The sequence below is a fragment of the Sus scrofa genome, chromosome 17 (assembly GCF_054392235.1).
Source record: "Sus scrofa isolate SSC_HxYL_T2T_F1_AM1 chromosome 17, Sscrofa_HxYL_maternal_Yorkshire_Landrace_v2.0, whole genome shotgun sequence".
Taxonomy (NCBI): Eukaryota; Metazoa; Chordata; class Mammalia; order Artiodactyla; family Suidae; genus Sus; species Sus scrofa.
In genome coordinates, this window is record NC_139399.1 from 37718778 (window position 1) to 37733317 (window position 14540).

A 14540-nucleotide genomic window follows, 5' to 3' on the forward strand; every position below is an offset into this window, starting at 1 on the left:
TTAAGAGAAGAAACTGACTAACATTTATTTTTTTACATGGAGAGCCCCTTCTTGGTGCAGGACACTTGTACACAGGGTGACTGCCCGCCGAGCTCCGGGACACCTAGCCATCGGTGCAGTTTTTGGTCAGAATTTTATACTTTTCAAACCAGGGGACAGCAAACACTGAGAAGAAGCAATCGATTTTCTAAAAAAACAAAACCGAAGGTGAAGAAGATCAACATGCCAGGTGAATATTTTAAAGGGGAAAGAAGCTGGTCTAAGACACATGGGGGGAAATGGCACTGCCACCTGCCTCCAGCCCACAGGTGTGGCCGCCTGGGTTTCGATTTCGATGATTTGAGAGCCTTACTGTGGAGATAAGTCACCGCATGTCCCCACTGCTTGTGGTTAGAATCAGAGATGAAATAGGGTCTGTCCGCCTCACCACCGTGGGAAGGACTGATTCTTCCTTTTCTTTTCTACTCACGTGCTGTCCTTGTCACTTACCCTCCCTGTCCCCTCCCCCCCTCCCCCATCTCTCCTGCCTTCCTTTCACCTTCCTCCTGCCCAATACCCCTTCTCGTTCCCTCCTCCCATCCTTCCTTCCTCCATCCATCCATCCACCCTTCGTCTATCCTCCCTGCTCCTCCCCTGTTCTCTCCCAAGACCCCTTTCTTGTTCACTTTCTCTGCTCCCACAGTATTGTCACATCTTAGGGCGATGTGGCTGTCGGGCTCTTCCCAGGAGGGAGGAAGAGGGCAGGGTGAGAGGGGGTGGGAATTGCAAACACTTGCGTGTCTCCTAAAACAGGATTCTGAATGCCAACTCCACAATTTAATCTCTCACATCAATGAGTCTCTAATTTTACTTTACTGTTATAGGCGATGATTCCTTTCAGAGATTTCACGATCTTCTCCAGGGAAGAACCGAAAAAGTCTCACTTGCTAGAGTTTGAAGAATTCTCCACGGAGCTGGGAGCCCGTGGACAGAGACGCGTCTGTGTCTTGAATACCCAAGCCATCAGAGCTAGGGTGACCATGTAATCTATGCACCAAACCAGGACACATGGAAAGCAAGCGGGGATCTATAAACGCTCACAAGAGAAAGCTGCACCCAGATCAGGGCTACTCTAGGCCAGGGGGTCATGGCTTCATGCTCCTGTTCATTCATCTGGATAAAGAGAAGTGATTTGCAGGCCTGTGGGACTGAGACCCTCAGGTCCCTGAGTGCGTGGCCCTGACTGACATGTGCGCAGTGATAATCCACCACCAGCAATGATGGTGGTCTAGCCACTCTCCCCAGACGTAATGACACTGGGTAGACATGAAGTCACTATTGGGGCAGTGGCTCCTCAGCAGGTCACACACCTGCAGGCTTGTCCTCTGCCAGATCCACCCCACCACCTGCTGAACTTTTTTTTTCAGGTGTGCCCCCAGCACGGGGAAGTTCCCGGGCCAGGGCTGGAACCTGTGCCACAGCCGTGACCAGAGCCCCAAAAGGAATAACACTGGGTCCTTAACCCACTGCGCCACCAGGGAACTCCTGGCTGAACTATTTCCGAACCCACGTGCCGCCTCTCCTCTGCTTCACCTAAACGCTGCAGGAGGGAAAGAGCAGAGGCTACCGCCCAGCAACCTGTGTTCCCATCAGGCTGCTATTCAGATGTTCAGTGGGTGCATCAGGGAGCCCCACCCCAACCCTGCTGCTAAAATATTACATGCTCAGCTCCTTCTCTCAGCCCCAGCGTGTCCCCCCCGCCATCTGCCTCTTGAATCCCAGCCACCTCGGCCGCTCCTTTGGACCCCCACCTCCCCCCACCTCCCCCACCTCCCCCTCCTCCCCCCACCTCCCCCCACCTCCTCCTCCTCCCCCAACCTCCCCCCCACCTCCTCTTGTTGCCAGAGGCAAGATCCTGGTCATGCTCACCTTCAGTTTCAAGCCATGAGAGGCCAGGTGTGATCCCAGGTTCTTCTCAGATGAGCTCGTTTGTCCCCGGCCAGCCCACCCCTCCTCATCCCCAAGCCCCAGGGAACCTGTTCTTGGTTGGTACCTTGTACAGCTCCCCTTCCTGGAAGGTGCAGTTGTTCCTCTCTGCCTTGGGGCAGACGGTCCTCTGCATCTCCAGGTTCAGGCGGTACTCTAAGTGGTTGGTCAGCTGTGGGGCCAGGACAGGACCTCAGGACCACCTCCCTTTCTCTGCAGCTTCTGGGGGTGGAGATTCCTCCTGCGCTGCCTGGGCCCAGGGCCAGCCTGGGCAGACCCCAGGCCCCTCTACCTTCCATCGAGCCTCCCATTCCCCTTGGCCATTGGAGCAGACCCCCCGGAAGCTGCCCCATGAGCAGGGCACCCTTGGGTCACCCACGTTTTGTGAAATGTTTGTCAAGGGCTGAGACCCCAGCCTAGGCTCCCAGGGGACCCATCTCAGCAGCAGTCCTGCATGCGGCCCCGCAGGAAAGGACCCCTGAGAGGTGGCCCGGCTCCAGGAGGCCCTCGCCCAGGCAGCAGGAGGCTTGGGCCCTTGGGCCTGGCCCTGGGTTTTGGTGATGTGGCTCCACTTTACTCATGCCAGGGAGCTTCTGCTCTCTTAGGCTAAACGCATGCCCACTTCAGACTATGGGACTGAGTTTGCTGCATGGCTGCCCCAAGCCCACAGTGTCCAGGCTGCCAGGGGAGGGGGACACTGACCACTTGCACGGCCTTAAGGACACGCACGATCCGGAAATTGTACTTGTCCTCACTCTTCTTGTTGAACTCCTTGCTCACAAAATCCAGGGTGGTGACCACGAAAGGATCTGACACGGGCAGCTCCTGGACGTGGATGAAGCTCTTCTTCTTTGTTTGGTAGCTGAGGGCCACCAGGGCCCCTACGATGGCCAGCAGCAGCCGGGGGCCCTGCTGGGGTCTGGCCATGGCTGCTCAGCTGGGGAGGAAGCCCCCGCAGGGCTGGGCTGCCTGGTGGGTTTAAGGCAGCCCAGGCAGCTGACACGCACGGCTGTCCTCCTGGCTCTCGAGCTGCAGCCCAATGACCTGTGGGGAGATCAGGGCTCTGCCTGTCTGCCACACCCTCCTCACAGGTTTCCCATCTCCCGTGCACACCCAGGCGAACCCTTTCTCTCTGGTGGGTTGCTCCTTCCGCAGCCGGGCCCCTCCCGCTGCCCGGCAGGTCCGGGTGGAGCCAGACCAGGCACTTCCGTCCATTGAGCTTGGCCCAGCCACACCGTGGGAGGCCTGGAGCAGCAGGAAGCGACAGGGACACGGGGGCGCTGGACCCGGGGCTGGAGGAGAAGGATGGGCCATGAGCCCCACATCTTTTTGGGACTTTCCTCTGGTCATCTCCCCCCGCTGCCTGGCTGGCTGGACCAAGGTCTCCCACAAGCCCCAAGTTTGGTGTCTTCCTCCTGCAAATACAGCTTAGCTGTGGGAGATGCCTGGGCTCCGGAGAAGCGGATGCTCCCTAGCAAAGGGAGGGTGTGCTTTAGGGGAAGCTGTGATCACGTCCTGCTGTCCCTATGGATGGTAACAGGTTGCGCCATTCATCCTTGAGACCCTCCCAGGCCCTGGGACAGCACACACAGCCTCAGTTCAGCACCCAGAGCTGGGCTCTTCAGCTGCCCAGAGCTCAGAGGGCTTCTCTGTCTTTCTCCCTTTGTCTTTCCACCCCCATCCTGGACCTTCCAGGTCTGGATGAGAAGAGGAAGGGGGGACAGAAGCTCCAGCCTCAGGGCTCCTGGCGGGATTCCGCACAGGTGCCTTCCCAGGCTCCCAGCCCCCATGGTGCTGACCTCCCTCTGCAGCTTGTTAGTTTCCTGTGGCTTCATAACTAGTTACCAACAGTAGCTTTAAACAACACGCATTTATTATCTCGCGCCTCTGGAGATGGGAGGTCCTTAAACCACACGGTTGGCAGGTCTGTGCTCCTTCCCGAGACCCCAGGGAAGAACCATTTCCTTGCCTCTCTCAGCTTTCAGAGGCTTGGGCATCACTGCTCAGTCTGTGTCCCTTTCTCCATCCCCACAGAAAAAATCAGGAGGAAAGAGTAAGGAGTTTCAGCTGAAACTGCAGAATGAGGGGCTGTCATGGAAAGAGAATTGTTTAGTGAAAAAACAGCTTTTTTCAAAAACTAAAAGATGTATCAACTATATCCACCAACACCCCCAGATCCTTAGGAGAATTATTTAGGGGGAGGAAAATGGTCCCTGTGGGAGAAATGTTCTGTTGAGGGAATGATGCCCAGCAGAGGTTAGGCATGTTGCTAAGTGCAAGTGAATAGTGAGTGTCTAAGGTGACAAGCATATTGTCCTAGGGGCTTTCGAATATGACAATAACACAGGCAAAGGGAAGTTTAGGAGCAGTAGTATTTCAAGGTCCCCCCCCCTTCTTTGAAATGGTAAAGGTACTAATTTACAGCAGATTCAACTAAGTCAATGGTGCTCACTACCCTTGCTAGTGTTACCATTAAAAGAAAAAAAGTCAGGAAAAATAAAGCCATTGAGAGGAAGAAATGGAACAATGAAAGAGCCCTGAATGAGCCAAAAAGAACACAAGAAAGGAGAAAAGGAGGAACAGAGAAGATTGGGATGGAAAGAAAACACAGTAACTTGGTAGATTTGAACCCAAACCTACCCATGATGATGGGTAATAGGAGTCTTTGCAAAAGGGATCGCTTCTCCACCTGAAAGCATGTTAGGCTTATTTAAAAAACTGTTTGCTGCTTACAAAGTCATGACTTAATGAAGGCACCGTCTGCAAGTACAAAGATGGATAAGGACACGTCATGGAAATGCTACTGGGAACAACACAGACGCAGCTCCTCTGATGTCGAAGCCGACTGCAGAGTGGGGGCTTCACTGGGGTGAAGGTACTGCTGACGAGGGATTGATGGTTCCATCTGTACAAACACCTAAGGCCAGAACCCCACATACACAGCAGGAATTGTGAGAAAACAAAGACAAATCCACAGTCAAGTGCACTGGGAGAGGTTGGAACACATCTTTCAACAACGGACAGAAATACAGACCCACACCCAGCGAACTCAATAAGACAAAACAAAGTAGAGAGAGTCAGCTGTGGAAGGTCTGAGGTATGAAGATGCCCTAAACTCGGTCTTTTCCAGATCCCGTGGAATCCTGGCCAAATTCCGGGCAACAAAACCAGTTGCAACACATTTCAACGACGAGGCATAATAAGATGTTCTCTGCCTCAGAGGACTTGAGCTGGAAGCAGATAAGAGAAAAGATAATTGGGACATCAACCAAGGCTAGAAATTCCCATCAGGGCTGAGAAGAGGACAGGGCCTCCTGGCCGCCCCCGCTGCTGGCCGCACACCCCGTGCTCCCTGGGCTCAGCGGGTGGTGTTGGCTCCGGCCAAGGTCGAGGGCAGGCTGGGCTGCTGCCTCCACTGCCCAGGGAACGGCTCGCCAGCATTCCCAGGAACCCATGTCACCCTGGTCACCCTTGCCTGCACTGCCCTGAGGGCACAAGGAGGACTCTGGTCCCTGCACGATCGGGACTCTCAGGATGAAGCCCTGGAAACGAGGGGATAGAGTGTGCCGCGGCATGCCCTTGTGCCCAGGGTTTCTGTGCCAGGGACGGGGATGTGACCCTGCTCTGCCTGTGTGGTGCTAGAAGGAGGGACAGGAAGGGGACAGAGGGGAGTTGGACAGAGGCTCTGGGCAAAGTGGAGGCCAGAAGTGCAGGGCTGCAGGGAGGGCCACATGGGTGGTGAGCTAGGGAGCCCCCATCCCACCCTCTGCCAGTCCTCTGTGCCGATGCCAGAAAGCACGTTCCTGATGACACCTCTGCTCCTGGGGTTCACTGTACTGGGCATTCACATCTGGACAACTCACAAGGAATCCATAGACGTTACTAAGAACCACGTTGTCTGTGGAGTTCACCACGGCTTAGTTCAATAAGGAAGGGCACGCCTACAAGTTGCAGGAGGTGGGCAAGCCCAGCAAAAGGTGAGTGGCCGTCGGGAGCCCAGGCCCAACCCCAACTTTGAAGGCCAGCCCCAGCCAGCCTCTGTCAGCAGGGCTCTGAGCTGAGGTCCCCCCAGAAAGGGACTGGAGGGCGTTCGCTCCCTGCACAGATGCCCTGCTTCCCTCTCCTGCCCGCATTTCCTGGCTGGCTGCCCCTTCCCTGGGCTGTACCCCAGCCCTGCACCTGGGGAGGCCAAGGTCCCTCCAGCATAAGTGTGCCTGAGGCTGCCCCGGCCCTGAACCTGTCCTTGCCCAGGGTGTGGCAGCTGTGCAAGAGGCTTGGCGAGCCTGAGTGTGTGTGAGTATGTGTATGTGTGAGTGTGTGTGTGCGCACACTGGTGGCATCAGCTTTAGGGATTCCGTGCCTGAGTGTGTGCATGAGTGTGTGCATGTGAGTGCCTGTATACATGATTATGCCTGTGAGTGAGTGAGTGTGAGTGTGTGGCTGGTGGCATCAGCTGTGGGGTTCCCCAGCCCCTCAGGAAGCCAGCGTGCAGGACGGTTCCCAGTCTGTGCAATGGAGGCAAGCCCCCCCACCCACCAGAGGTCTCTGGCTCCCTTCCTCTCCTAGTTGAATCCTTCCCAGGTTTTCAGCCCCTCTCCCTGAGCAAACAGGGCATCCTAAAGGGTCAAAACCTCTTAGAGAAGCCTGATGACCACCAGGAGTCACGCCCAGTTTCCAAACACCCACTGGGAGCCCTTGGTGCCGCAGCCCCCCAGGAGAGACAGCGCGTCCAGCCCCCACCCCAACCTGGTCAGGATGCTGCCCCACGAAGGACAGGGCTGGTCTGGCGGCTCAGTGGACCCGATCCCATTGCCCTCTCTAGAAGGGGAGGTGCCCCATGTATCTGAAGCCATGGAGGGCAGGGTCTCGGCTCAGGGCTGTTGTACCTGCACTCTCAGCCCCATCCCAGGACACGACCCTTTGCCCCCCCCAGAGACCAGTGATGTGGCTCCTAAGGTGAGGTCCCCAAGGGAGCGGTCGCAGGGGAAGGAAGGCAGGCTGGACCTGCACTGAGACATCTTTTTGGGGATGTGCTTATAGACAAATGGCACACAGTTTGTGTCCTATTTATTTACATATTCTTGTCTATGTCAACTTTTCTACTTGATTCTCTGCCTTTTCATCACTCATGAAAAGGGAATATTTTTATAATTATAATTTCTCCTTGACAGGGCTGGACAATGGTATTTTTAATGGACCTGGAGCTGGGCCGCACGGTTTGTGAAAAAACACGACAAAGGCATTGATAACTTCCCCTTGCAAGAAGCGCCGGAGGGAAAAAAGGTTTGAGAATAAGTCAATCCCCAAGCATCATGAATCTTCTGAGAAAGAAACTACTATGAAAAGAGGATGAATTAGGGACACCAGCAGCCCCACATGTCCCCCACACATAGCGCGCCTCGCTCCTAACCCTTCTGGTCACAAAATATCCGGGTTTTTCCTACCCAACAACTCCAGGGCACCAGATAATTAGCTGGGGATGGCATTGGTTCTCATAGGCTGAAGGTTCAGGCCTACCAGGTGGCTCCTACTCCTTGCAGATGCCGAAGCAGGTTAAGAGGTCCCTGGAGGCCTCACCACCCCCTCCTCAGGTTTGGTTAATTTGCTAGAGCGGCTCATGGAGCTCAGTGAAGCATTCATATTTCCCATCTTATAAAGGACACAGCAAAGGGTACAGATGAACAGCCCGATGCAGAGACCCAGATCCATAGGGCTGGGCCTGGGAGGGTCCCGAGCACGGAACTTCTGTCCCATGGAGTTGGGGTGCATCACCCCCAAATGGATGCACTCGCCACCTGGAAGCTCTGGACCCCACATGCCTGGGCTCCATGGATGCAACCTCGCAAGGCCTCGGGAATTATTCACTCTGCGTCCAGCCCTCCTCCCCTCTGGAGGCTGCGGCGGGGCTGAAAAGTCCACACTCCTAAGGATGTCTTGGTCTCTCTGGGGACCAGCCCCCAGGAGCCCCCCTGAGTCACCTCCACAGAACAGAAGGTGCTCCTCGTCGTCTCATCCCTGAGGACTGCACCGAGATTCAAGTGCTCTGTGCCAGGAATCCTGCCAGAGACCATGCATAGGTTTCCTTTATCTCACATGGTGCCTATGGGAGGAGCTTGGGGAAGCCACAGGCCTGACCCCTCCCTGGAAGCTCCCAGGCTTCCCCCAACCCCCGGACAGAGAGACTCTGAGCATAGCAGGAAGCAGGGCCCTGTGCTCAGAGCCCAGGGGCCCACCAGAGTCCCCCCAGCCCCCAAGTGCCCTTCCCCCCGGGCAGAGCCTCCCTGGTCCTGGCCTCCAGCTTCCTGAGACCTCAGACCCAGGCAGATGCTCTTCTCACTGTGGCCTCTCCTTCCTGTGCTCTGATTCTTCTGTGTGTGTGTGTGTGTGTGTGTGTGTGTGTGTGTGTGTGTGTGTGTGTTTTATATCTACCAGTCATCCACCGCATCCATCATGCACCCATCCATTCATTAGAAACCCTCTCCCCACTGCCAAGCATGGCCAGGCCCACTGGCAAGCAGGTTGGCAGGTGCCGGGGGTTGGGGAGGATGGTACCCTGGCCCCGATGCTCCCTGAGGTTCTGAGCTGAGGCCAAGGTCAGAGTAGACCAGGCTTTCCCCTCAGCTGCCCAGGACTCAGGGCCCAATGCTATTCCTTAAAGCTGCCTTGACTCTGCCAGGACTGCTGGGAGGCACCGCTGTGAGGGCAAGGACAGTGGGCTCGAGACCCTCACCCAGAGCCTGTGAGGGACCAGAGCCTGCCACATGTGTGTTTTTGTGTCCCAGCCTTAGGTGAGAAGAGCTGGAAATTGTGACTCCTGCTCTGCCTTCTGTCTGGTGATGACAGTAGGGACAGGGGAGGGGAGCCGGCAGAGGGCACAGGGCTGCGAGGGGCAGGGCTGCGTGGGCTGTGGCTTGGGGAAGGCAGCCCCGAGATAGCAGCCACCCCCTCTCCCGAGCGCTACTGTCCTGCAGGCTGAGCTGGACAGCATGTCACCAAAGGTGCCTCTGTTCCTGGGGGTCCTGTTGCTGGGGCCCCATGTCTGCAGCTGGAACTTCGAGAACGTTAGTAAAACCATGGACTACTTCAGCATCTGTGTGGAGTTTGCTGTGTTTCACTTCAACCAGCATCAGCCAGATGAGTACGCTTACAAGCTGCTGTGGGTGGGGAGGAGCCAGCGCAAGGTGAGGGGACGGGATTAGGGGAGGGGGGGACAGGGCTCCCTCTCTGCCGCCCCACCTGCCCCCTGAAGCCGGGCCAGGAGGATGTGTCCTTGATCTGCAGGATAGAGAGAAGGATGTTTTGATTCAGTACATGAGGCTTGAAAACACCCCATACTTCAGAAGGGCTCCAAGTTTCTGATGTGTTTTCTTAACATATGGAGCAGGGGGGAAGGAGAGGGAAGCAGAGGGACAGGTGAGGAGGGAACAGAGGGGAGCAGCGCCCACCTGAAGCCAGGAAGGGCAGGATCACAGAGCAGGGCTGACCTCAGGTCTCAGCTGCCAGTGATGCCAGCCTGGAGGCAGGTAGGCTTTGCCCTTGCCTGCGTGGCCACCATAGGTCCGGGCCTGGGCAGGAGACAGAGACGGTCAGGATGTGTTCTCGTGGAGCTGTTCTGCTGGTGAGGAGAGGCAGGCAGGCCCCCAAGCTGCTGGTGATACAGTGGATGAGAGGGATGAAAGCGGTCGGCGGAGGACCGCAGGGCCATGGCCGTCTTCAGAATGGACTCCTGCAGGTTTGCGGATGGGAGGGGCAGGCAGCCCAGAGAGGGCCCTGGACCAGGAGGAGCCCCACATGCCTAGCGGGGCCAGCCTGAGAGTCTGTGGGCCCATGTGGCAGAAAGGGAGACTCAGAAATGCAGGTATATGGGGGAGGGGCTGGAGCTGGGCTGTTACTCTTGGAGCAGTGGGAACTCGGGGGAAGAGCTTTGGCCTGCATCTCTCTGGATGTTGTGGGTGCAGTGGGTCCCCCCAGCCTGGGACCAGGGTACAGGAGCTGGGCCCTGGTTGCGGGGAGCCAGAAAAAGAGCCGGCTTCTGAGTCCACGTGGGGGTGGTTGTGCATGTGAGAGAGGAGAACAAGGCACGGATTCCGGGCCTCTGCCCCAAGCACGATGTGGACAGCTGGGGGAGGGCTGGGAGATGTGAAGGTGGCCCGGCAGAGCTACCAACGTCAGGGTCCCCAAGGCGGTCTGGAAGGTGATGAGGCTGTGGGTTCAAAGCATCGGGGGGCGGGGGGGGGGGCTTGAGGAGGAGGTTGTTAGCATCTGGTGGGAGAGAGCTTTCCCACCCCTGCCTCCTTCACTGGAATAACTGTTGTCCAGCCTTCGGAAGCCCAGGCCCAACCGCAGGCTCAAAGGCTAGCTCCAACCAGCCCCTGTCAGCAAGGCTCTGAGGTGAGGTCCCCTTCTGCACACACTCAAGAAGGGACTTGAGGGCAGCCCCCTGCATGCACAGATGGCCTGGCTTCCCTCTCCTGACCATCTTTCCCTGGGCTGCACCCCAGCCCTGCAGCCAGGGAGGCTGAAGGTCCCTTGCGCATCAATGTGGCCGCAGCTGCCCCCGCCCCAAGCCCATCCTACCCCAGGAAGTTGTGGCTGTGCAAGGGGCTGGGTGTGCCTGAGTGTGTGTGTGTGAGTGTGTGTGTGGCTGATGGCATCAGCTTCAGGGATTCCTGTGTCTGAGCGTGTGCATGAGTGTGAGCATGCATGTATGCACATGAGTGTGAGTGTGTGGCCGGTGGCATCAGCTGCGAGCTTCCGGGGTCCCTCAGGAAGGCAGCATGCTGGACGGTTCCAGGTCTGTGCAGTGGAGGTGAACCCCTCCCCGCTAGAGGTCTCTGGCTCCCTTCCTCTCCTAGTTGACTCCTTCCTGGGTTTTCAGGCCCCTCAAGCCGATAGGGATTCCTAAAGGGTCATAACCTCTTAGAGAAACCTGAAGACTACCTGGGCTGCACCTGGAGAAAAGTTTGCAAGGGGAACCCTTGATGCTGCAGGGCCCACCCACCCCCAGGAGGGACAGCATGTCTAGCCCCCTCCCTGTCCTGGTTCAGCTCAGTGGATCAGCATCCCATCACCCTTTCTAGAAGGCGAGGTGCCTGTGTATTTGATGCCATGGAGGGTGGGGTCTCTGCTCACGGCTGCTGTGCCAGTTCTCTCAGCCTCGGGTCCCCCCCATCCGGGGATGTGCTCCCCCACCCCCCACCATTTACCGATGAGGTGGCTCCTAGGCACGAGCCATCAGGAGCGGTGGCCTGGGAGGGAAGGCAGGCTGGACCTGCAGTCCGGGACGTCTTTGTGTAAGAAAGGTGGAAAATTAAAATGAAATAGTAAAATAATAAATAAATTGAAAAATAAGAAAAATAGGAGAAGGGCATCTGGGGTCCCTGTTTATAAGCATGTGTGCATTTTCTATTTGATTCTGTGGTTTTCTTAATATTGCATAGTCAGTAGTTCATGGGCGTTTCCACATCTCTTCTTAACAGAAGTTCACGTGGATATATTTAATGGACCTGAAGCTGGGCCGCACGATTTGTAAAAAGCATGATGAAGACATTGACAACTGCCCCTTGCAAGAAGGCCCAGAAAAGAAAACGGTCTGAGAATAAAATCAACACAAAGCTTCACAAACCTTCTGAGAATGAAAAAGCATGTCACCGAGGGTCTGTGGGAAGGGGCTTGGAAGTTGTCAGGATGACCCCGGGGGGCTGAAGGCTGGGTCCGGGGCCCTCCCCCCCAGACCCCAGCTCCCCAAACAGAGAGGCTCCTGGTACAGCAGCGAGTGGGGCCCTGTGCTCACAGCCTGGGGGGGCCACCAGAGTCCCCCAGCCCCACCCCGTGCCCTTCCCCCTGGCTGGAACCTCCCCTGTCCAGCCTCCGGCTTCCTGAGACCTTGGGCGGCCCCTCCTTCTTGTGCTCTGATTCTTCTGGATGTGTGTGTGTGTGTGTGTGTGTGTGTGTGTGTGTGTGTGTGTGTACTTGCGAGCGCGCGTGCTTATGTTGCATTTGCTGGTCACCCACACTTCCCTCTGGTCTCCTGGGCAGCAAGGACAAGCCCCGGGCAGTCAGGCCTCTGTCACTATCCTAGGAACTGACCTTGGACTGAGACCCTGGGGAGGGGCCTCAGTCAGGGTGACGGTCTCAGTGGACTGGTGTCCCCTGACCCCACCCATGCGGGAGCCTCCTCTTGGGGTGCGTTTGTAGATGCTGCTGGGTAGGAGTGCCCTCTGAACCATCTCCTGGGCAGCCTGCTGGCTTCCCCAGAACTCCTGGGGCAGAGGCCCTTCAAGCAGCATCATGTGCCCCAGGGTGGTGGGCTCTGAGGGGCAGGTGGCAGCCCCACCAGGCACCCCTCCGGAGCCCTGTCCTCCATCATCCTGGGGGAGACTTGAGCTCCCAAGCCAGACCCTAGGCCATGGTTCAATTCTGCGTTTCTTTCTTCTTTAGTTTTAATGTGACTGGAGCTCCTCATAAGTCCTTGGTGCTCAGTACTCTATTGTCACATGGGTCTGATTTGATATCTTATGATTGCTTTTTTCAGGCGAAATGCACTTTCATTGTGGACGTACGACCATGGTATACCCAGTTCAACCTCCTGAACAGCACCTGTGAGCAGAAATAGGTGAAGACGCTCCCGACTTTCCCAGCAGATCCTCTTCCTCTGGAGACTGAGGGATGGAGTCCTAGGTCTGCATGGCCACAGGGACATTAAAGGCATCTTAGAGCATATTCTGGGTCCCTGTCAGTTTTGCGTTCTTCCAAAGGTTTATTTCCAGGGATAAGCCATGGGGGATCTGTCACTGCTGTTCTCACCTGGGCTGCAGGTTCGGGGTGCTGAGTCAAAGTCCTCAGTTCATGGGAGGTATGGCCTTCCAGGTTCTTGCAGGGCCTCCATGCTTGGTGTGTGTGCTCACTGATTCATTCATGTATTCTCCATTGGTTCATCATCCATCAATCCATCCATCCAAGCATGCAAGCATCCATCCATCCAACCACCCATCCATCCATTCATCCATTTATACACCCACCCATCCATCCATCCATGCATCTGTGCATCCACCCATCAATCTACCTACCCATCTGTCTATCCATGCATCCATCAAACCATGCATGCATCCACGCATCATTCATCCATCCAACCATACACGCATGTATCCATCCATTCAACCATCTGTCCATACATCCAACCATTCATCCAACCATCCATCCCTCCATCCACCCATCCACTCATCCATCCATCCATCCACACAAACATCCATCCATCCATGCATCCATCCATTCTTCCATTCCTTTGTTCGTTCATCCCCCAATCTCTTCAGACTCCCGTCCATTCCACTCACTGTCCATCTCTGTCCATCTCTGAGGCCAGACTTACAGTAGAGTGGCCCTGTGCTGTGAGGGGCGGAGCACTCCCAGGCACAGAGTGGGAGGTGGGTGACAGGATGACAGCAGGCTCTGTCCTCTGTGTACCCCCACCAAGGTCTCTGCCCCAGGGGCTGCCTGACTGACCAGAAAGTCTTCTCAGGGCTTCTGAGGATATCTCAGAAGATGGGCGCTCCAGTCACCACCTCCCCTCTGTTTCCCTGATGCTGGTATCCCCTACCTTGGCCCAGCCTGGCCTCTATGGCCATCAACAGGGATCACTAGCCCTGGGTACTGGTGGGTGCAGCCCTGGAGGGGTGGGAACTGGGGCAGAGAGGCCAAGGGGTGCTGTGGGAGAAGAAATTCAGAACGGAGGGGCTGAGGGGTCTGCCCTCCTCCCTTGAATTCTGGAATCTGATTTGCTGTGTCCAGGGTCAGCAGTCTGTCTGCTTCCTGGCCAATCTGTTCCCCTGAAGTTAGGTTCAAAAAGGTTGATAGGACAGAATTTCCCAAAACCCCTGGGACAGCTCCACTGGGCATGTCACATAGACAGTGGCCAGGGTACTTTGGCTCCTTGTCCAGTCTGGATGCAGTGTCTGGATACAAGTCGGGTTCGTTGGTATCAAATGAACACTCTGATGGTGGCATATACACACAGGAAGACCTTGTGGTCAGCAAAGCCAGCCTACTGCCCAGCCTTGTCATAGAGCTCTCAGTTCTGAGGGCCATTTTCCAGGCCCCGTGCTGGCCAAGGATAAGCAGACCCTTTCCTGAAGCCCAGTGGTCTCTGCTTGGGTAAGCATCTCCACTCAATGCCATTACCCATTAGCCTGGCACCCTGCTCTAGGTCACCATGCCAGTAATTTTCTACCTGGAAACGCCACTGGCTCCATCTTACCACCTGGTAGGGACCCACTCACCCCCATCTCTGCGACCTGACATCAGAAACACACAAAGGCCGCCCCAGGCGGCTGGCACCTGTGCCCGAGGTTGGCAAATGGTCTCTAAGGAAGCCAATATTCAGAGACAAAGAAGAGAGGGGCAGACGCATTAGGAAAAGTGGGTGCACCCTTAACAGAAGAAAAAAAAAATACTGCATCCATGTGGAAACAGGCTTAACCTTGACCAGTTAGACAAATGGAAGAAACATAATCATCTCCCATCCAAATAGAAAAGAATAACTAGGCTGATGGCAAAGATAGGGAAGGATCATCACACTG

General features: G+C 56.0%; 2 protein-coding genes across 3 annotated transcripts; one reads left to right on the forward strand and one right to left on the reverse strand.

Moving 5' to 3' along the window:
• CST11 (cystatin 11) lies at window positions 1-3118 on the reverse strand. Of its 2 annotated transcripts, none has more exons than XM_085004236.1 (3): window positions 2668-3118; window positions 2033-2137; window positions 1-187 (listed from the first exon to the last, which is right to left on the reverse strand). In XM_085004236.1, exons 1-3 carry the CDS (start codon window positions 2890-2892, stop codon window positions 104-106), a joined length of 414 nt encoding a protein of 137 aa, XP_084860362.1. In that variant the 5' UTR covers window positions 2893-3118; the 3' UTR covers window positions 1-103. The 2 variants fall into 2 exon arrangements, with proteins under 2 accessions (XP_084860362.1, XP_084860363.1); XM_085004237.1 differs by having other exon boundaries at window positions 2746-3070.
• A 2917-nt stretch (window positions 3119-6035) lies between these two features.
• LOC100515765 (putative cystatin-15) lies at window positions 6036-12687 on the forward strand. Its single transcript, XM_003134301.5, has 4 exons — window positions 6036-6921; window positions 7137-9146; window positions 11445-11555; window positions 12500-12687. The coding sequence occupies exons 2-4, from the start codon at window positions 8952-8954 to the stop codon at window positions 12578-12580; spliced, it is 387 nt and encodes a 128-aa protein (XP_003134349.1). The 5' UTR covers window positions 6036-6921; window positions 7137-8951; the 3' UTR covers window positions 12581-12687.
• Window positions 12688-14540: the final 1853 nt, after the last annotated feature.